Below are 22605 nucleotides of genomic sequence, written 5' to 3'. Positions count from 1 at the left end.
ACTTCCCCATCCGCAGGGGCAGTGATGGGAAATGGGGTCTTCCTACCTCACAAGGAGATTAGAGGATAATAGTCAGCTGGAGCCCAGATCTCTCCCTACCAAAAAGCCTTTGCACCCTCTTAGGAAAGGAGGGATCAGATTCAAGTCACACTTACAGACCACCCACTTCATGCAAGTCAGTGTCCTGGATGTAACGTTTAGGTCTGCCTTGGCTGGTTCCCCAGAAAGCACATCTGCTCATCACTTGGTCATTCAACAACCATTTATGCTGTGCCAAACAAGTACCATTTATCCCCATCTCAAGAACTCCAGTCTTGTACGCTATAGAGAAATGATATATTCTCCCATAATTAACATAGGTTCAGGTATTCATTCATTTCTTTGCCAACCCATCAGCCACATACTAAGTGCTTACGCTATGTGCTCATGCTGGGGCTCTGCAGATGAATAACACACACTCCAGGGCCTCAAAGAGTTCACAGACTGCATCAAAGTGTCCCGTCCCCATTTGTGCCCACCCTAAATAAGGCTACCCCATGTTCTCTCTCCACACAAACATTGTATATGAACGGTGCTTAATATGTGCTCGGCCACTATGGGGGCCAGAGCACTCAGGATAAAAAAGCCAAGCTAAAGCTCTCACCTATCCACATACTCATTGCTTCCTTTCTTTGGTAAATGCTCAGCACCTACTCTGCTCCTACCTGTTGTTGGTGCCAGGAATCCCGAGGTGTCAAAGCTCCTGCCCTCCAGGAGCTCAGAGGCTATGGGTAGTCAAGAAATGAGCTGTCTCACCCCTGCCCAGGCCTGGGTAACCTTGCACTTTTTCTCTCCACAGCCAAGACACAGGAGGAGCTGATCTGTTTCTCTCTGGGGTCTACTTCACCGGTATCATCGTCCTGGCCCGCAATGGCTTTGGTCACCCGATCCTGAAGCTCCAAGACTGTTACGCCCAAGTGAGCCACGCCCACGTGTCATTTTCTGGAGAACTCAGGTGAGCGGTAGCACCATGCTGGCTGGCCAGTTGCTAGTCTGGGGCTGGATTCTCCGGCAGGGCCTGAGGAGGGTCACGCCTGGCAGATACGGTTCCTGAATAAGCCCATTTTTTTCTCTTTTTTCCCCAGTGTCCTGTACAACTCCTTTGCTGAGCCCATGGAGAAACCCATTTTAAAGAACTTAAATGAAATGGTAAGTCTTTGGAGGTGACGCAACCACAGTAAAATGCTCAGCAGTTCTGCCATGCTTTACCTAATTCTGAGTCGATAAACCTTTACTGAGCACGTGTTGTATGCTAGGCGTCATCCAAGGCACTTTCACACACATCATCCTTCGCAAGTGCCTCCCATGTGCCAACATTGTGGTAAGTGCTGGGGACGCAGAGACGAATGAAACAGCGTTCCCTCCCTCAAGTGCTCAGCACGGGATGGGCAAACAACCAACAAGAGTTTATTGTGTACCTACTGCGTGCCCAGCACTAGACTCTAGGCTGTTGGGGATATAAAAAGGGAATAAACTTAATATCTTTTTAGGAAAACCCAACTCAGACTTGTGGAGCAGTAACTGAATGAGTATTTGAATTTAATACATAATTACCTGATCATTAGACTCAGAGAAATGGAAAGATTCAGTCAAAAGGGTCTGAAAGTATCCTGGGAGATATTTTTTTAGAGGATGCAGGACTTGAGCTGAGCCTTGTAGTCTAAGTACGATTTTGATAGGTAAGGAATGGGGGAAGAAAGGATGTTTCCAGAAACAGTGTAAGTTAAGATAGCTTCCAAAGTTACAAGTGTCTCGATTCCAGAAATCAGTGTTTGAGGAAGGGAAGGAGTGGAATTGGCTGCGCACCCTCTTTGCAGTCCAGGCCAGACCATCACTGGACACTTTAGCCATATCTGGGGGAGACAAGGAGAAGGATGAGGAGGACGGGAAACGAAAGGGCAAGAACAGTATCTGGAAGTGTCTATCACCCGCAGGCAGTGGTGCTTGATGAATGTCAATGAGGAAATCAACACACAAACACATTCAACAGCTTGTCCGGGGAGGTTACCCGGCTGGTGGGGGGACCCCGAGGTTGCACAGGCTTTCTCTATCCTCACCTGGCAGGGGCTGAGCGCCAGTGCAGGTGCATGTCAGAGAATGACGGGGAAAGCACTGTCAGCTCAGGGACCCCCACACTCGCCATCGCTTCTCTGCTGGAAACCAACGTGGTTCTTTGGCCTCTGACAGGAAGCCACTAGCTAAGTTTGCCTGGAGGGTGTATAGGACTTAGAGACCAGGGCTGATTTGCTTCTAGTATTCTCTCTGTGCCACGGGAAAACAGAAAAGAATGCTCAGACCACAACTATCTATTCCAAGTCCTAGCTGTGGAAGTCCAGACAACTCAATAAATCTCTCTAAGCTTCAGTTTTCCCATCTGTGAAGGGGAGACAGTGGTGCCCACCTCTCAGTGCCGTCGTGAGGCCAAAATGGGGTTAAAACACCACCACTGACATTTACGGAATGCTTGCTATGTGCCAGGCAATTTTACATGGATTGCTTCTATTTCTACTCACAACAACATGATGAAGTAGGTACAATTATCGTTCTCATGTTGCAAATGAGAAAACTGAGAACAGAGTACAAATCACTTGCTAAGGGAGTCAACCCGAGGCAGCCCGACTCCCAAGCCTGTGCTAGTAACCACCACGCTGAGTGCTTAGTACACGCCTGGCACACAGCAGCTCACCCACGTCGGCACACATCCTCCTTCTTAAAGACAAGCTCAAGTCCAAGTCAAGATTGATTTTCTAACTCCAAAAGGGGTTCTGATCTAAACAGATGTCTGACTACTGGGCTCTCAAGCCCACCAAGTGGGACTGTAAAGGCCCCAGCTTGCACCTCTCCCAGCAGAGCATGGCACCGCTGACAGAGGAGGCGGGAGGCGGTGGCGTCCCCACAGCCGGGAAAGGCCCAGCAGCAGGTCCTCAGGGGTGCCCACACCAGATGCCCCGGGCACATGTCCTGTCATGCCACAGAAAGAGAAGCCGAGGGCTCGTTCTTTCATGGGGCTAACTGGGTTTAGTCCCGGTTGCTCTGAAGTTTAGCCAGCATTCAATGACACATCACCCATACGTACAGAATGTGGGGCCCGTAGGCATCAACTAATTTCAGGGAAAGTCCTGATGACCAAAGGGAGAACGGCTCCTAACCAGAAGGCCTTTGTTTGCAGGGTCTAGGCCCCTAAATAGAGTTTCAAGGGCAATGTGATAACATGCAGTTTTTGTATTCCTTTCATGGCCAGCTGTGTCCCATTATCATGAGTGAGGTGGAAGCCCTGAATGCCAATCTCAGCATGCTGGAGGGTGAGTCCTGGAACTGCCTCTTCAGGATGGTTCTCTTCCTGCCTGCAAACTCAGATGCTCGCCAGGTTTGCTTTTCAGTGTGAGATAGCCAGCTCTCCTACCTGCTTTACTCTCAACAAACCAGAGCCACGGGAAATGCCAGCTCTGGCACTCAGTCCATCCTCTTCGGGATAATTCATGCTAATCTCAACCAAGTTAACCCCTTCCTCCCACCGTTCTAACCCCTTCAGTGGCTCCTTGCTGCCTCGGAATCAAGCCCAAACGCTTTCACATGGACTACAAGATCTGCTGGCCATGCCCTGGCTCAACTCGCCTCTCTCGGCTGCCTCTGGCACCTTTCTCTGTTCCAGCAGTCAAACTGCTTCTACTGCCTCCACACCCCTTGCTTGGCTCATGCTGCCCTCCCTGCCTAGAAGAGCTTCCCCTCCCCTCCACCCGTTTATTCATTTAATAGATATTAATTGAATACCTATTTCTTTGCCAGCACTGCAGTAAGCCCTGGGGGGTCCAGTTCCTTCTACTTCCTACCCCTGAGCGACCCCTTGTCCTGTCTACTCCTCATTATGTTTTAGGTCTCAGCTCAGGCATAGTTTTGTCCAAGAAGTCTTACTGATAGCCTGCACCCCCAAAGTTTTGCCTCCTCTGTGCTCACATGATACTTTGGATGGATCTATCTCTTTACATTCTATTCATTCATTCACCTAAAGTGTGCTGAGAACCTATAAGAGGCTGGGTGCTGTTTCTGGTGCTGGGAATGCAGCAGTAAGCCCAAGAGACAGAAATCTCTGCCCTCAGGGACTAGTCAGAGGAGACAGACAGCAAGCAAGATAATAAGTAAAATCTATGATACTGATATGATAAGTGGTAAGAAGAAAGATAAAGTATCAAAGGAGCTGGGGAGGCATTTCTGTTAAAATAGGATGGCCAGGAAAGGCACCACTGAGCAGGTGACATTACAGTAAGAACTTAAAGGGAGTAGGTGTGAGCCACGCCTAGATCTGGACGAAGAGCCCTCCAGATACAGGAAACCACAAGCGTTTATTCCCATCTGCCTCTCTCGACATTTCTTTTTAAAAATTATTTCTCATTACAACAGTGATACATACTTATTGTAAAAAATTAAAGCTCTAACTATATAGAAGGCTATCACATAGAACTTGAAAATATCTCATTACGCCAACCTAATATATGTGGTTTAATAGTAATATGTGACTTTTGTTTGTCTAATTTGCTTTTTTAAAAAGTTTATATGTGTTGTGTTTGTGTGTGTGTGTATGTACATAAAAGGCTATATGACAAAATTTTGCCAATGTTTCCCTCAGTACAATGTGATTAAGAAGGGTTTTTACTTTCTTCTTTTGACTTACCTACTTATCCTGGGTTTTGAAAAGTGAGCATGTATTACTAACAAAATAAGGGTGATTGTTATTTTAAATAATAGACAAGTAAAATTATATTACTCTGCATAGATAATAATCAGATGCTATACTATATCTTTAATAAATATAGATTTTTATTTGTTTGTTGTTTAGTTTTAACCAAGATTGACAACTATACTCTGTTGGATTATTCCCTAATCAGTTCTCCAGAAATTACTGAGAATTATATGGAGCTGAATTTGAAGGTAACTTTATCATCACCAGATTCTCACCCTGGTTATCGACAGCCAGTATTCGAAGACCAAATGCTATATGCAGAAGGAAATATCGCTACATACCCTTTAAATAATTTAATGTCCTTTCAAGCAATTCCCTCGGGCTTATTGATTGGTAAAGGATGGTTTGGATTTGCCCAGCATATGACTGCCTTCTTCGAGGAAAGTATCATGATGACTCTGTCTCTGCGGAGAGGTCTGAGGCAAAGAGGCAGGTGGAGTAGCTCTGCATGTATTGGAACTTAGCACATCAATAGGTTGTACATATCCACACTCCTGTTCCTGTCAGGTTAGCCAATTTAACTGAGGGCTGTTGACCTCGGCCAGGGCCATTTGCACATGAAAATGGTCTTTGCTGATTCCAGAAAAGAGATTAATTGTCTTTATTTCAGTTTTGCCCCAAGGTTAATATCATTGGTTTTTTTTTCAGTGCATATTGACTTATATTTCTTTTTTTTTTTTTAAGATTTTATTTATTTAGGGGTGCCTGGGTGCCTCAGTCATTAAGCATCTGCCTTCGGCTCAGGTTATGATCCCAGGGCCCCGGGATCAAGCCCCGCATCAAGCTCCCTGCTCGGCCAGCCTGCTTCTTGCTCTCCCTCTGCCTGCTGCTCCCCTGCTGTGCTCGCTCGCTCTCTCTCAAATAAAAGATTTTATTTATTTATTTGAGAGAGAGAGAGAGCACGAGCTGGGGAAGGGGGAGAGGGAAAAGCACACTCCCTCCTTAGCAGGCAGCCCTATGCGGGGCTCGATCCCAGGACTCTGGGAGCATGACCTGAGCCAAAGGTAGACACTTAACCTACTGAGCCACCCAGGCGCCTCTAACTTATATTTCAATCACTTAGAGTCATTCAGATACATTAAATGTTACTCAAGACACCATTTTGTAATAACATCCTATAGCCACTGAGGGTAGCATCAGGAATGCCAGGAAAATGCTTTAACCTACTGAGAGTCCTGGGTCCTTCTGAGTCTTTCTATAACACCCCAGATGCTCAGTAGCCACAGGGTTTGAAGGTCAAGAGTTTGGCATCTCTACATGGCACCTCAGGAACTATGCAAAGCTGTGTGTCCAGTTAAAATGTACCTGCCCTCTGAAAGAAGGTTACACCCCAGGGGGGACAGACACGTCCACGTATGCTCAAGAAGTCATCAGAGCTGCAAAACCGTAGTCAGTGGTCAAGAAGTCAGAAGGCCCTTCGTCTTTTAACCCCTACTGAGTTTCTGGTATTTTCCTGATTCTGACATGAGCAGATCCACCTTCTTAGTGCTGTACACCCAAGTGTGGACCCGATACACTGATCTTTCTCTCTGTTTTCCCACAGGGCGTATTCTACCCACTGGACAACCTCACTGACCCCCCCTTCTCGCCAGTTCCTTTTGTGCTGCCGGAACGCAGTGACTCTATGCTCTACGTTGGAATCTCCGAGTTTTTCTTTAAATCTGCGTCCTTTGCTTACTTTACAGCTGGGGCCTTCAACGTCACTCTCTCCATGAAAGAGGTGAGGAGAGTTCATGGACGGAACGTTCAGCAGCAGCATGCATCTTATTATAAGTAGCCTGTTATGGGAATTTTATGTCATTGTTTCTATTTCCTGGGCCTTTTTAGACTATCAACCCTAGCAGGACGCGAATGAAGGGATTGTGAACTGAATGCTGTTGGTAGCTGGGGGGTTGTTGCATCTCCAGGTCTGCTAATTTCAGTTGTGTAGGATACCAGGCCACTCTTCTAGATTGATCTTAAATAATGCAAGACTCCCCTCCACCACTTATGACCTGGGACTTTGGGCATCTTCAATTTATTTAACTTCTCTGTGCCAGTGTCATCATTTAGAAAATGGGGATAATAATTCCATACTCATAAGGTCAGTATGGACATTAGAGAGGTTTAAATATATAGAGAGAGCGTTCAGAGCAATGCTGAGCACAGAGTAAGTGTTCTTTAAGTGTTGCTTATCGTCATCATCATCATTATGCCTTGTGTTAGGCCAACAAAAATATTTCTCCTGTTGGTAATTGCAACTGATTTATCTATAATGGCTGGTAATAGAACACATACTCATGGATTCTCTTTGCCATGCCCCTCCCTTTTATGATGAGAACACTCTCTCCAGCCAGTCAACCAACATCTTTTATTAAGCATCCCCTAGTAATCTCTTCATTCCATGGGTCTTAATTATACAAGTGGTTATAAAACTTGGGTTCAAAATACTAGGTGTGGCAGCACCAGCTACCGTAGACTGCCAAGAATTGGAAAGGTCTCCTTCAGATTTGGAAACCATCCATCTGTGAAGATAAATTATATAAGCATCCTTTGTGTCAGTAATCTCTGAAAAGGTGGGCAATAATACAAGACTTATTGTTAACCACTATAGGATGGTTACGCAAGGATCATACATGTGGGACATACACAGTATTGCCAAAGTGAAAAGGCACTTACTAAAAAGGAAGGTACTTCCTGTGTGACCTTGGGCAAGTTACTTTACTTCTCTGGGCCTCAGATTTCTTATGGTTGGACTATAAAATGATAGGCCACCTTCAAAAACTAATTGGTTGTTGGTGTAACAACTTCATGATTCATAAAAAATATAAGGAAAGCTAGGTTTCCCCTGAAAAGAGAACCCAGGTAAAAATCTTACAGTGATGTATGGTCTTAATTTTCCAGATATCCAACCATTTGGTTCAAAACTCTCAAGGCCTTGGCAACGTGCTCTCCCGGGTAAGTACTGAGGGTTTGACTCCTCGGTAGTGTATTTGGATTCATTGAAACTACTTCTGGAAGATTTGTGGGTTCTTTCTATTCCTTTTTGGTCCAAACCTGAGTTCATCTTTCCATTCTGAAGAGAATTTTTTCTTTTTCTTTTTCTTTTTTTAAGAATTATTTATTTACTTTAGAGAGAGAGAGCATGAGCGGGGGGAGGGGAAGAGGGAGAGGGAGAGAGTCTTAAGCAGACTTCGAGATGAGCACCAGCCTGATGCAGGGCTTGGTCTCACCACCCTGAGATCACGACCTGAGCCAAAACCAAGAGTCGGATGCCCAACTGACTGTGCCACCCAGGGGCCCCCAGATTTTTTTTTCTTTTAATAAAATAGCCACAGTTATTTACTAAACAAGTTACTATTAAAGCATTAAAAGTTTACAAAATAAATCAACTGTTCCTTCCATGAGGTTCCACCACACATTTGAAATAAGCTAAAATGGGAAATGGGGGAAGAGGGCCCAGGTTTGTGCCTTTAGTGAAGCAACTATTAATGCCATGCCTTCACAGCACCTGAATACTGGACACAGTGTCCTGAAAGGCTCAGGTTCGCTCTTGAGGACAGAGGGATGCTCATTGAGCATCCTGGTTTTAGAGCAAGTATCCGGGGTCAGACAGACCTAGATTTGAATCCCAGTTCCTCAATGTATCCACCTGGAAGTGAAGGAAATTTCTTAACCAAAGGACTCACTGTCTTCAGCAGTGAAATGGGGATTCTGATAGAACCTGCCCGAAGGGCTTTTGTGAAGATTAAACCAGATAATCTGGATATGTTCAGTAAATGACAGGTGTTGTTATTATTTGTCTTGTGTGTGGTGGTGTTATAATTGCCAGAGAGCTTTGTTTCAATTCTAACTGCATGATATAAAGTTTAATCATCCAGGCCACCCCAAGTGTGTGATTTCCCCTCATCAGCTCACCTCCCTGGTCTCCACTTCTTTTCCCGAACGTTGCAGATCGCAGAGATCTACATCTTGTCCCAGCCCTTCATGGTACGGGTCATGGCGACGGAGCCTCCCGTGATCAGTTTGCAGCCGGGTAACTTCACCCTGGACATCCCTGCCTCCATCGTGCTCCTTGCCCAGACCGAGAACTCGACCGCTGAAGCCATCGTGTCCATGGACTTTGTAAGGCCTGTGGGGGCAGGAGGGCAGCCTGGGGACACCAGTCCTGTTCCCACGGTGGGCCACTGACCAGCAGTGCTCTGCTCAGTGTCTGGGGGTGTGAGGTCTGATTCATCAATTAGTGGTGAGGACAGGGGTGAGACTGGGGTGGGGGCAGTATGGAAGGCCAGTGCTCATACTCCCCACCTGGTAAAATAGCTCTCCCCTCCCTCCACTTCCTGCGTGCCCTTTCCCTGGCTGCAGTTACATTGATAATAGACTTTCCTTTTTTTCCCCAAAATAAGTCAGTCAGGATGGAATTCAAGGTTATTTGAGCAGATGAAGGCCAAATGCAACCCAATGGAAAGGGACTAATACAGTGAGTCTAAGCAAAATGTCACACACACACACACACACACACATACACACACATATGTACACTTGCAGACACATATACACACATGCACACACGAACACACATACAGTACATGGAGAAGAGAGATAAGGAAAAAATAGAAAAACAATTTAAGGGAGATCCTTAAAAAGTCTTCATAGTTAGTTTCCCTACCTGCAAGAGAGCACTTTCAGAGCTATTTCTTTCCAGTATCTCTAGCAATGAGAGGGAAAGTGGAGCTTATGGTATTTCCAGTACAAGAAAGGATATTTGTGGCCAAAATAGACAGATTCACTCCTCCTAGTAATGAATGCTTTTGTTGTCTGCAGGTTGCTAGTACCAGTGTTGGCCTGGTTATTTTGGGACAAAGACTGGTCTGTTCATTATCTCTGAATAGGTAAGTTTAACTGATTTGACTGTTGAAAACCTTAGCAATAAGTGATTCAGCAGACCATAGAGACAAAGTGAATATTAACAGAGCAGGGGAAGTTACCATCGCATAGAACATGAATCACTTAGGTACTCCTTCTGTAATGTTCCAGATGATTCCAAAGTATGGGCTTCACTCAAAGCTGTGTTGTGGAGCCTTTCTTTTTTCCTCCCATTAGATAATGTTCAGTTAAAATGAGCAGCCAAATAAGTATAAATATAATTCCGTAACATAAATTCACATTCTAACGGTACCGGAATATAAATTAAAGATCTTCCTCAATAACTTCCAGGAAGCATGCTAGTGAGGAAAGAGCATGAAACTTTGAGGTCGAGGAACAAAGTGTCACATCCCTGGTCACTGATTCTATAACCATGATCGAGTGTGGGAACCTCTTTGTGCCTCTGTCCTTGTCTGTAAAATACTGAAGTTGGACTGGGTCATCGCTGAGGTACCTGCAGGCTCTGACCACTCTGACCCCATTACTAGCACATAGAGTTTAACAAAACCATGCCCCATGGCCTAGCTGGCTCTCCAAAGAACGCTGTGAAAGGGATCTGGCAGGTCACATAGGTAGACTGTCAGACAGTGATTGCCATTGAGAAGAACCTTCTTGTCTGCAAAGCCCATTTTCCTCGGCCCTGTGAAGCCAGCAGTTGAAGCCATGAATCAAACTACCTGGGGGGAAGGGGAATGATATTCAGAATGACCAGATGGCCCAGACGAATCCCACAGAAGGGGGAAGAAATGCTATAAAAAGGCCAGAGGAAGCAGAGTCTGGAAAGAACAGGAAACCAACAGAGGGAAAAAGTAAGTCAATCACCATAAGTCAGCCAGATGGTGATGAAGACTATTGCAGAAACGTGGAAGGTGCTTTCAATAAAATGATATTAAATGGGACAAACAGAATGCAAAACTGCATAAACACAGCAGTCAGCTGTGTAAAATAGCTTTCCATCTGGGCGAGGAAGTGAATCACAAATGAAGAACGTTAGGCTGTGGGACTGAGTGGGTTTTTCTCCTTAAAATTCTCTTTGTAACTATATTGTTGTCCCAATAAAAGGAACAACAACAAAAAAGGTAGTATGGTTTCCTAGAGAGAAAAGATTTCAGGAAGCCTTTGTTACATTTTACCCAGCTCTGCAACACAGGACTGATTTGTCCATTAGTCTCAGTAGACGCAGAGCCTAGAGCCCACGGATAATTTAGGGACCCACGAAAACGTTTTAATATATTTTAAAATAAGAATTAAAAATGAATACAATCCAGGCTGGACTATACTTATCTTTATAACAACACAGTCTTCAAATATAATGTTTACTATTTCTTTATGGAGGAAGGGCTCCCAGAGTCATAACATGACCCAGCCTCCACAAGGTCAAGGCTGATGAAACTCTGAAACTTGATGGGTCATCTTGGAGATGCCAGTTGTAATAGCCGAGAAGATGGAAGCCAGAGAGCAGGAGAGGAGGAGGGGAAGGGTGGCAGGCGAGGGACAGGCAGCATCTGAGTGAGGCCAGAAGGGAAAGGAGAGAATTTTGTCATGCAATTTGCCTGAGCAGCCCCACCGCAAGCACTGGCGAGCCCTCCACAGGAAAGGGGGGCTAGGAGTCTGGAGGGATGGGCGAGAAGGGGAGCAGGGCTGCTGATTGAGGCAGCAAGTGCTTGAGAAGGGAGAAACCACGTGTGCCTTGAGCAGGGCTCTGGCTTACTGGCAGGATGGAAGGAAGGAATTCGTAAGGGTGGGGCTTCAGGCTCGTGGCAGGCCGGTAGGAGAGACCTTAAGGAGCAGAGACCAGGTTCACCTCTCTGCTTAAATCACACGGACTCTCCTCTCCAGCGATCCTCCCAGTAAGATACTGCAGGTTCAGAGGGCGTTAGGTTTCTTTATGGGAGTAACTGCAAAAACGATTGCAACCTGCTTAATTCGCATCACCCGAAGAAGTGCGTGGATCCATTCTCCGGCTTCCTACAGCCCATGCTTTGACTTGGCGAACACAAGCGGAGATTAAGACTCCTGCCTTCCTGGAGTCTCCTCCACGTTCCCCTGTGGTCTCCTTTAGATTCTCATGCTGGGGAGGCTTCCTGAGGCCTCAGTAGGGTCTGAGCAGGACCAGCTACCTAACTCCCAAGGCCCACTGCAAAATGAAAATGCGGAACCCCTTGTTCAAAATCTTATGAAGAATTTCAAGATGGAGACAGCAGAGCATTAAACCAAGCGTGGGCCCTTCTGAGCAAGGCCGTGTCCCACTGCACAGGCCACCTGCACAGAGTCTGCGGCGGCTCCTGAAGGCGCTGCTATGACAGACCTCGGGCAGTAGGAGGATGGGGGGCAAGGTGGATCGGCCAGGCATCACTCAGTCCCAAGGCGGCCCATGCGAGACTGCGGAAGAGCAGAGGCTGTGCAGAAGGAGCGCCTTCGCCTGTGGCCATAGGAATGGCAGCCCCGCCTCCCACACTACAGCCCCAGCCAGCACCTCCACTCCTGGTTCCACAAGTGCTGCTCTTCCAGATGGACGGCCTGCTTTGGTCTTGGGCGAGGTCAGAGAGATGCAGCAGGGAGAGGTATAAAGGGAGTGGGGATCAGTGAAGCATCCTTGAGGAAACGCTGGGAAACAGGGTCTCCAGATTAGGTTCCCAGAATACTAACTCCAAACACCTTTCCAAACATCCCCTGCCTGGATGTGTCTCTTTCTGAAGCTGCTCACGGCTGGCTACATAGACATCAGATACAGAAATCAAGTCAAATCCAGTGTGGCGAGTTTAAAGAGGCAATGAGATCACAGGTGTTAGAGTCAAGACTAACTGGTTCAGATCCCTGCCCTGCCATTCATTAGCTGTGAGGTCTCAGGCAAGTTACTTAAGCTCTCTGGGCCTCCATTTCCTTCTCTATAAAACGAGGCTATAATACAATCCACTTCAGGGGGTTATTGTAAGGAATACATGAGTTAACACATGTAAAGTGCATGTTAAGTGTTCAAGAAGATTGACTATGGCTATTATTTAAAATCTGGGGCTGGCCTCATCCAGGGGAAGAAGGTGCTCATTATACAAAATCATTTCAAGAGTTCCCCTATTCAGAAAAACCCTGTTCAAGAAACACCTCATTCCCCTATCTCCCGCCCAGTGATGGCTATTAGAGAAATTGCCTTTTGTTCTACTATTTATGACTACTTTATTATTGAACCTTTGCTGCCTTCTGGTCCCGTGCCAAGAACTTTACATCTATTACTTCGTTTAAACCGCACAACCCTGTATCTCCAGGACCTGGCAAGGTCTTCAATCAGTGTCTGTAGCTTGAGTGAATAGACCTGGACATAGCTTATTATCCCTGTTTTATGGTTCATAGAGATTGAATAACTTGCTCGCATCACAGAGCTAGTGAATGGCAGAACCAGAACTTGGACCTGAGTGAGTGGTTTTCACAGCTTTGAGAGTTCACTTACGACATCAAACTGCCTTTGATGTGGAACACAGCCAAGACTTAGAAGAGTTAGACAGTAAACACCCTTGCCCAGAAAAGGAAACCCATGGGCGTGGAGTCACACGAAACTGAAGCAGGCAGCACGTCCTTTCTCAACATGAAGATTTGATAGAAGAGAAGCCACAGGCAGTGGGTGACCTGCTGTGGAAAAAGCACACAGTCCTTTCCACACAGCTGCCTTGAAAAATGGAGGAAAGGAAAAAATACAGAAAGCAAAAGCAGGGAGTACGAGTAATCAAGGTGACCTCTGTGGGTATGTCTAATTAAGAGCACAGCCCTGTAGTCAGACATATCTGATTTTGAATTCCACCTCTGTCGTTTGCTAGCTATGTGACCTTGGGCAAGTCAGTCAGCCTCTCTAAATGTCATCATCAGCAAAACAGAGCACCTATCCACAGAGCTGTTGTATGGGTAGACGAGGAAATGTCTGAAAAGCATAATGTTCTGCATATAATCAGTGCTCAAGAAATATTAGTTACTACCAGCAGTAGGGTTTTATTCTCTTTCCCCCTTCTGGGATCAAATTTTAACCAAATAAGAGGGAGAAATTGATCCCAAGAGACATGACAAGTCAGGACAGTCTTAATTGGCCCTCAAAGTCATAAACCAGATTCATACTGGTCTATCTACAATTGACTTTTGTTCCAAACACAGTTCTATTGGGAGGGAACCCCCAATGCAGGTTGATCCACATAGTCCCCATTTTGGTCGCCATACAGATGACTGAATTCTAACCCTTTTTCTTAACCGCATGCAAAGCTCAAGGCAATCAAATATACAGGATTGTTGGACTGTTTAGAGCTTTGGAACAATTTTCACATTGCCACGAGTGAAGCATTGGACACTCCCAAACTGTACCCCACACCAGTAACATCCGTGCCCGCGTGCCCGCGTGCGCGCACACACACACGCACCCTACAACCCCTCCCAGGCAACACCGTCAGAGAATGCAAAGAAAGCTGGCTACAAGCAGTTAGAATCACCACCCAACTCGACTCCTCGCGGCTTAGGCAAATAAGCATTCCCCAGTGTGAGCCATCTGGAGAGAAACCCAGAAAGGAAAACAGGTCTGGGAAGAATGGATTCAGTTTCTGTCAGAACAGTGCTTTAGACAGGTCGTCAGAGCTCGGCACCTGGGCTGACCACTATCTCCACCCTCCTTCTGAGCTACTGTGGAAGCCAGGGCAGAGGAATGCCACAGTGCAAGGCCCCCATTAGAGGAGGAAACCCCAAATGACTTCCTCCCTTTCTCCCAGACTTGCTGGGGGAATTTCCAGACTGCAGAAGGCAATGAAGATAAAACATTGGGTAATACTGGAATGGGCTCAACAATTCTTCACATGAAAACGTTTCATCACTGGGGGCACCTGGGTGGCACAGTCAATTGGGCGTCTGATGCACTTGGTTTTGGCTCCGGTCGTGACCTCATGGTTGTGAGATCGAGCCCCACAACAGGCTCCACACTCACCACGGCGTCTGCTTGGGATTGTCTCTCCCTCTGCCCCTCCTGCTCATTCTCTCTCTAAAATAAATAAATCTAGAAAGAAAGAAAAGAAAGAGAAAAAGAAAAAGGAAAGAAAGAAAAGGAAGGAAGAAAAAGCCTTTCATCGTGGATTAAATCCAGAGCTGGGCGTTGTCAGGCTCTTTGACTACCTTCCAAGCAAGCCAAACTTACCCCTCATAACTCCCTAAAATGAACATTCTGCTTTAGACTGGCTCCCCCTCAAAGTGACCCCAATTCCAATAAACACTTCCCCACCCATCCTTTACTCATTTATCCATAATCCATTCAATGAGAATTTCTTGAGCACCTATGATGTGCTCTACACTGTTCTTGATACAGATAGTAGAGAGAGGGGCAACTGTTTCTACCTTCCAGGTCCAGAGCCTGCTAAGAGAAACACTCAGATTAAAAGGCAAAAACTGGGTGCTAAGGGAAATGGTGGAGTGCTTCTCTCAAAGGGCAGTTTATTTCCCCGCATATCTTACACACACACACACACACACACACACACCCCTACCTCCAACCCACACTGGTTTCTTCACCTTTTCATATGTTCTCAGAATTCCTGCAGCAAGTCAGTGTAAACCCAGAAAGGAGCACTGAAGACATGCTGCTTTGTATTGTTCTCCAACTCCTTCCTACACATACAGTTTCTGTTTGTCCATCATAAATATATTTTTAAATATAAATATTTTTTAAAGATTGTATTTATGTATTTGAGAGAGAGAGGGAAAGAGATCACAAGCAAGAGGGGAGGGGTAGAGGGAGAAGCAGACTCTCTGCTGAGCAGGGAGCCCGATGCAGGACTCAATCCCAGGACCCTGGGATCATGACCTGAGCCAAAGGCAGACCCTTAACTGGCTAAGCCACCCAGGCTGCCCATAGATATAGTTATATTTGAAGTTCTTCACATTGCCTAGAGCAATACTGAGCATAGAAGGGGCATCTAGGAAACCTCTTGGCCTGCCCATCTTTTCTCCATACTACAGCCAGAGTGATCTTTACAAAACACAGACATCATCTCCCTGTTTAGAAACCCTCCATAGGTTCCTTGCTCTTAAGATAAATACCAAAATTTTGACACAGCCTGAGAAACCCAGCCTGGTCCACCACTGTCTGCCTCTCGAGCATTGTCTTGCTGCACACTCTTCCTGGCCTCTGTTCCCTCCACAGGGCCTTTGCAGACTCTGCCAGACCCTTCCCTCTTCCTTCCCCAATTTGCCTTTTTAATCTTGCCCACCGTCATATGTCAGCTCAAGGATGTATTTCCCTTCCTTGGACACCTTCCTGCACCTGCCAGTTTAGATGGGGTTCCTCTCTTATTTGCCTCAGTGAACTTTTACTTTCCTTCGCCACATTTATCTCAGTCTGTCATTAAACCGTCATCAGTGGGCTTACTTGATTAACGTGTGCCTTCCCACGAGGCTTTAAGCTCCATGTGAACAGTGGCTGTGTTTGTTTTCACTCACAATCGTGATCTCCAGCACCTGTCGCAAGGTGCTGACATATATTAGGTGTTCTGTAAGTACCTGCTGGACAGATGAATGAGTGAATACTAAGTGCCTAAATGTGCCATGCCCTGGACTCAGTCAAGTTCATAGTCAGAGGACAAAGAGACAATTTTTATACGGTATTGAACGCAAGTATTGATTTTCAGCGTCTGCTATGGCCACAGGGTTGGAGGAGAGGCATTGTGAGTGCCCGTGGACCAAGGTCCACTTGAATTTCATTATGCCGTATCTGTTATATTGACCCAGATCATGACCCCACCATCATTTGACATGCTTAAGTGTACTTTTGTTCTGGTTTTCAATCAGGGCAGTAAACCTGCTCCAAAACTTTTAAAATAAGCTGTACTCTTATATGTCTGCAAGGTAGGGCTACTTGAGCTCCTTTTCTCCCCATCAACTCTGTGGTTCTGTAATAAAATTAGTTCCTAATAGTTGTGTTTTAAGAAAAACAAAACAGAACAGGTTAGGGCCTCGGTTTCAGGATGAAAGTCAAAAGACTGAACTCAGTCGCCACCTAGTGGTCAGAGTTGCATTTGCGTGTTTTTCAGAACCAGGACCGCGAGAGTTTGCTCTTTGCTCCACCTGGATTTCTAAACTGGCCTAGGTTACCAATCTTTAATAAAAGGCAGTTGTGGCCAAGGGGAAGCATCCTCCTCACATTTCTCCAGCAGTACCTTCAAGTGTTTGTTCAACTGTTCAGCTTACTTCCTGTAAAAATACCCTAAGGATTCTAGTCCTCGCTTTCCACTGAGCTCAGTTTGAGCCACTGATGCCATCTCTGATCCTTGTCAGATATAACTGTCTTTCTGGTTTTTATTCTTATGTTTGCTTATTATCAGCCAATATCATGTTAATATGAATTAAGTCTCAAAACTTAGTTCATATTAACATGATATTGGCTGATAATAAGCAAACTTACCTCTTCCATTAATATCTACCTGCTCCTTAAACGTAGTAACAGAAAGGTGCTTGGAAGAGGTAACACCTGAGGTAAATCTTTAACAATTAAGAGAAGTTAGCCAGTCAACAAGACAGGGAGGAGCAATTTCAGAAAGAGGGAACAGCATGAGCAAAAAGCATGGAGGCCAGAAGTATCCTGGAATAAGCAAGGAAATACTTTACAGTTGTCTTAACGATCTAAATTTATGACCTTATCCACTCTAATTTTGGAGAATCCAGCCCCAAGTATATAGCATATATACAAATGCATTCCACATTAAATATAATTTAAATTTAACCATGAGTGCAGTTGAGTTAAAGTGACTAGTCACCATAATGTTACTTGTGGGCATGTATTAATTTTAATTTTTCAGGATTTTTTTGTTATGTGTTTTGAAGCCCATACATTTTTTTTAACCTCAGATATATAGTGCCTGATTCACAAAACAGCTTAAGCAGTGTCCAGGTGGCTCAGTCGTTTAAGTGTCCAATTCTTGATCTCAGCTCAGGTCTCGATCTCAAGGTCGTGAGTTCAAGCCCCACATTGGGCTCCAGGCTGGGTGTGGAGCCTACTTAGGAAAATAAAATAATAAATAAATAAATAAATAAAACAGCATAGCACTAAGCAGTTCAGGGTTCTTGAGTATAAAATTCAAGGTAGAGAATGAAGAGAGGTTAGAGTAAACAGGCAACTGGACAAGAGAATACAGAAAGGTTTGTGCACCATATAAGTGACTGGGACTCAGGACATTAAAGAATTTTGAACAGCAGCATGTCCTCCTCAGACATGCTTGTCATATAGTTCACTCTGGGAATGGTGTGGAAGACAGGGTGGAGAAGACCAAGACTGGTGACCAAGACTGGAGACGGGGGAGCCATTAGAAGGCTCGTGCAGGAGTAAGCTCTACACCTGGGCAAAAGTGACCCATGGAAGACTAAGGGGGAAAGGAAGATGAGGCAAGACCCTATAGTGGAAGGGAGATTTGGGATGGACATCAAGAGATCTAAGTTTTGGTCCTTTATCTGCCATTAATTGGACCTCAGTTTCCCCATCTGTGAAAAGAAGGGATCCTCCCTGTTGATTACTACTGTTTCATCTTACTATTACTATGTATGAAAATTCAAGTGTATATTCTGGGAGTTCAGACCAAGAAGACCTGCAGACTATGTCTCCCATCCAAGCACTAAGCAAGCCCCACCCTGCTTAGCTCCAGAGACCAAATGAGATCAGGCACATTCATGGTGGTATGGCTGGAGACTGAAAACTGTTTCTTAAGATTCTTGTGCATTCGAGTTGCCAACAGTAAGTCCCATACAGCAAATGCACTTGGGGAACCCATGCTGGTTACAAATCCAAGCCTTCTGCTTCCTAAGCAGCAAATATCGGGTTAAAGATGTGATAGAACATTATAACCTTACCAGTCTGTGTGGTTTTTTAAAATAGTGACTTACAGATCTTATAAAAAAAAATCCCCTTTCCTTTTTGTTCCTTTGTATTGAGATGGTTGTTTTTAAATCTTCCATCCTTTAAACTTTTCCAATGTTGACGTTTGTTGTTTTGTTTTGTTTCAGATTCCGCCTCTCTTTGCCAGAGTCCAATCGCAGCAACATTGAGGTAGGAATCCGAGCTCTCAGAGTTCCTGTCAAGGGAAGAATGACAATTTTCCTATATAGTAGCTGGATGACTGTTTTCTAAGCCTCTAGATACTTGATTTCCCCATGAGGGTAGGTTTTAATTTTAAAATTCCTTGTGTCAGCTGCTTGTCCACCAACCCCCTAACTTTTAAACAGGACAGGGACTCTCCAATTCTCTTTTATCTATTCAGAAAGACTTTTAAAAGAATTTTTTAAAAACTAAGACCTATGTAATATTGGCATTTTCAGGGAGATTCTTAGGGTGATTTTATTTTTTGGATAAAATAATCTTTGAGATTTAAATATAAGATCCAGACTCCTAAAGGACGAGGCTATCTGCAAATTATTAGGCCATGACTAAGTTTACTCTTGGAAGCCTTTCTGGCCATCTCCTAAAATAGCATCAAGGCTGGTTGTCCAAATACCTTTTGGGGGTCCCCAGCCTGGTGATCTCCTGATAGGAAGAGTATATCCCAACTTGGATATACTTGGAAGCAAACCCCTCCCCCCAGACTGCAGGAAGATCAGCCAAATCACTAATTGGTGTCCTTATCCTTGTGGCACTTATATTCCAGAGCAGTGGTTCTCGCCTAGGGCCAGTTTTGGCAATGTCTGAAGACACTTTTCTTTGTCACAATCTGGGGGAGGGAGGTGCTATAGGCACTTAGTGGGTAGAGACCAAGGATGCTGCATACCCTCCCACAGTGCGCAACCCCCACAGCAAAGAAGGATCCATCCCAGAATGTCAATGGTGCCACCGTTGGGCACTCCTATTCGTGTGTGTGTGTGTGTGTGTGTGCGTGTGTGTGCGTGTGGCAGACAACAAGCAAATATATATTGTATACTGAAAAATATTATAGAGAAAGATAAATCAGAGCAAGAGAATGGGCAGTGCAGGTAGGGATGGAGCTGGCCATTCCAGCCTTGGGGTTGTTGAGACGATTAGCTGGGATTATATATGAAATTTATTTAGCACATTGAATACATGGTAGGTGTTAAATGATGGCCAGTGTTTTATAAAAATTAATTCCAGTTATTGCCACCTCTATGTCAAGGGGCAGCATAGCATATAATACACAAACTGAGGCCAGACTGCAGGAGTAAACTCCCACTTACTGGCCTCGGTTGGGGCACTTGACCTCTCACAGAGCAGTCCTGGGACATGGTACTGAATTGATTACCATGTTCAACAGAAGCAGCTATTAAGAGAGGGACAGATCTGAGTAAAATAGCAAAGAAGCCCAAGAATTCATCCGGGAGACCAAACAAGATATTTGTTTGTTTATTTAATTTTATAGGTACATCCTGATTTTCAGGTTGGGGAGATTAGAAGCCGGTGGCATTAGTGTCAACAAGCTGGAAAATAAGTTACATCTTTCATGCCAGATATTGAAATTTAAAATATCCGTATTGTCTCATGCACTGTGGGTTAGCACCTCCATAGCATAGCCACTTCGTAGATGACAGACTATAATCAATGAGAATGCATAGCGGACTTTCTCATAAATAGTATTTCCTGAGCCTAGAGGGGGTGAAGTGAGTCCAAGTCTTCCAGGAAGACTCAAAGAAACTGTTTAGTATCAGCAACACAGTGTGCTAATAATGACATTTTTGGGGGGGAAAATGACAGTGGTATATACTGGGCATTTTACATAATATTAACTTGTTTAATCCTGAAACCAACTCGATGACATTAGTGCCGTTATCTTCATTTCACGATAGAGGAAACTGGGGCACACAGAGATTAAAGAACTTTCCCAACTTCACAGAAGTGGTAAAAACAAGAGCTAAACCTAGGAAGTTGGCTTTAGAGCCCTCCTTGCTAAGCTGCTAAGCTTGCTAAGCATGTAGGATATTCAAAATATAGTCATCGAGTGAACTGAGGTTCATCATAGTCCATTTATTTTTTAAAATATTTATTTATGTGTGTGAGAGAGAGTATGCGCTCAAGCAGGCCGCTTAGTGGGGAGGAGCAGAGTGGAGGTGGAGGGAGAGAGAGAATCTGCAGCAAGCTCTGCACTGAGCTAGGAGCCTTACCCCGCTGATCCCACAACCCTGAGATCATGACCCCAAGATCATGACCAAGCCAAAACCAAGAGTCAGGTGCTCAACCGACTGAGCCACCCAGGCACCCCATAGTCCATTTGTTTTTAATACCTGAAGCTTCCCAGGAACTAACACTTTGCTAAGATTTAACAACTACTGTAATTTATTCCGGATAAATTGGATGTTCTGGTGATACCATTGACTATAGAGTATAACATAATGCAAAGGACCTCCGTTAAGGAAAGACTACTAACTGGAATACTCAGTAATTGTTTAGATTGTCTTAGTAGATGTCTAAGCTGCCATGTTTGCTGCCACCATGCGGTCCCTCTGCATTTGTTGTTATCATGATCCAGCCTACAGGGAGCAGAAACGTCTGTCCTCAAGGAGGAAAAAAGACTGGAAAACTGTGTAATAGGGTTTCCCGCAAGATAGCTCTCGGTGTCTGGAAAGCTAGATTATCTCCATAGGGAGATTCTAATTATCGCCCTCTGTTGTGATAAGGTCTGGGAAAGTGCACGTTCAGACTGGGCTTGGTACTTTCAAAATGCCCTGATTTGGGAACTAATTTAGTATCCCTTTTCATTTTAGGTCTTGAGGTTCGAGAATGTTCTGTCCTCCATTCTCCACTTTGGAATCCTCCCACTGGCCAACGGTAAGGGATTCTTGGGAAACATGTGACTCTGGCATTAGCTAAATGTTGGGGATTGTTTGGGACTTTCCACCCCAAAGCCTGTACTTCCAGCATGTGACTGTGTGAATCCAGGCCCGTGCCAGAATCCGCAGAGTTTGTGCCATCAACGATGTGGTTGCGGAAGTAGTTATTCCAGGTCCAAGCCTTGTTAGCAACACTACCTGCAGACTCAGCAAGAAGAGCTAAACTCTGGTTGAGGAGATTGCAGCCGCTCTCCTTAGGCAGTAAAGAGTCTTCTTCCAGTTGGCCAGAAATGAGATTCATCTCCCTAGAGGGCATCTCTGAGGTTCTTATGCACAGACCACCACCTGAATAGACAGTTTTAATGAAGGACCATTCTAGGCCCTCTCCCTGTATGCAGTCATTCATAAACTGCAGCATCTTGAGTTTGGCTTGGTTAAAATACATTTTGTATCAGAGACCAAAATGTTCTCAGACCCACTAATTAAGGTATTTTCAAAACACAAACTGGACAAGTTGCCAGCATTTTTCTGCCATGCAAGTGTACATAATGGCTTGTGCATTTTTATTGAGCACTTCGTTAATTACGCATTCGTCAAGGAAAATGCAAGGAACATAGAGTGAAAATACAGAATCAGGAAGAAGGAAAAGATATATTTAAAAACTGCTTATTCGTCTTTTACTAAAAAGTTTGCCAAAACCTCTGTGTCTGTACCTAGCTTTCTTACACCTTGTTCTGTTTTTTAGCAAAATTGCAGCAAGGAATTCCCCTGCCCAACCCACGCAAAATCTCATTTGTCAATTCAGATATTGAAGTTTTTGAGGTAAGAATGTGAATGTTCTCTTCACTGCCCCCATTTCTTTTCATGGTAGAATATGCCTCTTCCTGTTTTGCTTACTGTTTTATGCTACTTTGTTCTGCTTTGTGTTTTTCCAGCCCAAGGAATTTTATAGACAAACAGTTTAGCTCTTAAAGTTTGCAGTCAACAATGAAAAGCATTTAAACTTGAGCTTAAAAATCAGACAAAGTCTGATTTCCCTTCGCAGCCAGACTTACTCACCCCACAGTAGGAGAGAAGGTGCGCTGTGGTGAGCTTAATCTCATTCATTCCGCAAAACAACCTGCTGGGATTAGCGGTCCCATTTAAAG

General features: G+C 44.8%; 1 protein-coding gene across 2 annotated transcripts in view; it reads left to right on the top strand.

Annotated features, from left to right (window-relative positions):
- The window catches only part of BPIFC (BPI fold containing family C), an 88865-nt gene that overhangs the window by 65202 nt on the left and 1058 nt on the right, over window positions 1–22605 (top strand). For both annotated transcript variants that reach the window (XM_008705637.2, XM_008705640.1), the window contains 11 exons: window positions 839–994; window positions 1125–1188; window positions 3281–3341; window positions 4874–4965; window positions 6321–6497; window positions 7661–7714; window positions 8711–8881; window positions 9581–9648; window positions 18692–18734; window positions 21392–21455; window positions 22203–22279. In XM_008705637.2, the coding sequence (XP_008703859.1) occupies window positions 839–994; window positions 1125–1188; window positions 3281–3341; window positions 4874–4965; window positions 6321–6497; window positions 7661–7714; window positions 8711–8881; window positions 9581–9648; window positions 18692–18734; window positions 21392–21455; window positions 22203–22279 (1027 nt within the window). The remainder of the gene's footprint in view (window positions 1–838; window positions 995–1124; window positions 1189–3280; window positions 3342–4873; window positions 4966–6320; window positions 6498–7660; window positions 7715–8710; window positions 8882–9580; window positions 9649–18691; window positions 18735–21391; window positions 21456–22202; window positions 22280–22605) is intronic.

Source organism: Ursus maritimus, unplaced genomic scaffold (assembly GCF_017311325.1).
Source record: "Ursus maritimus isolate PB19 unplaced genomic scaffold, ASM1731132v1 scaffold_21, whole genome shotgun sequence".
NCBI lineage: Eukaryota > Metazoa > Chordata > Mammalia > Carnivora > Ursidae > Ursus > Ursus maritimus.
This window is presented reverse-complemented; position numbering and strand designations above follow the sequence as displayed.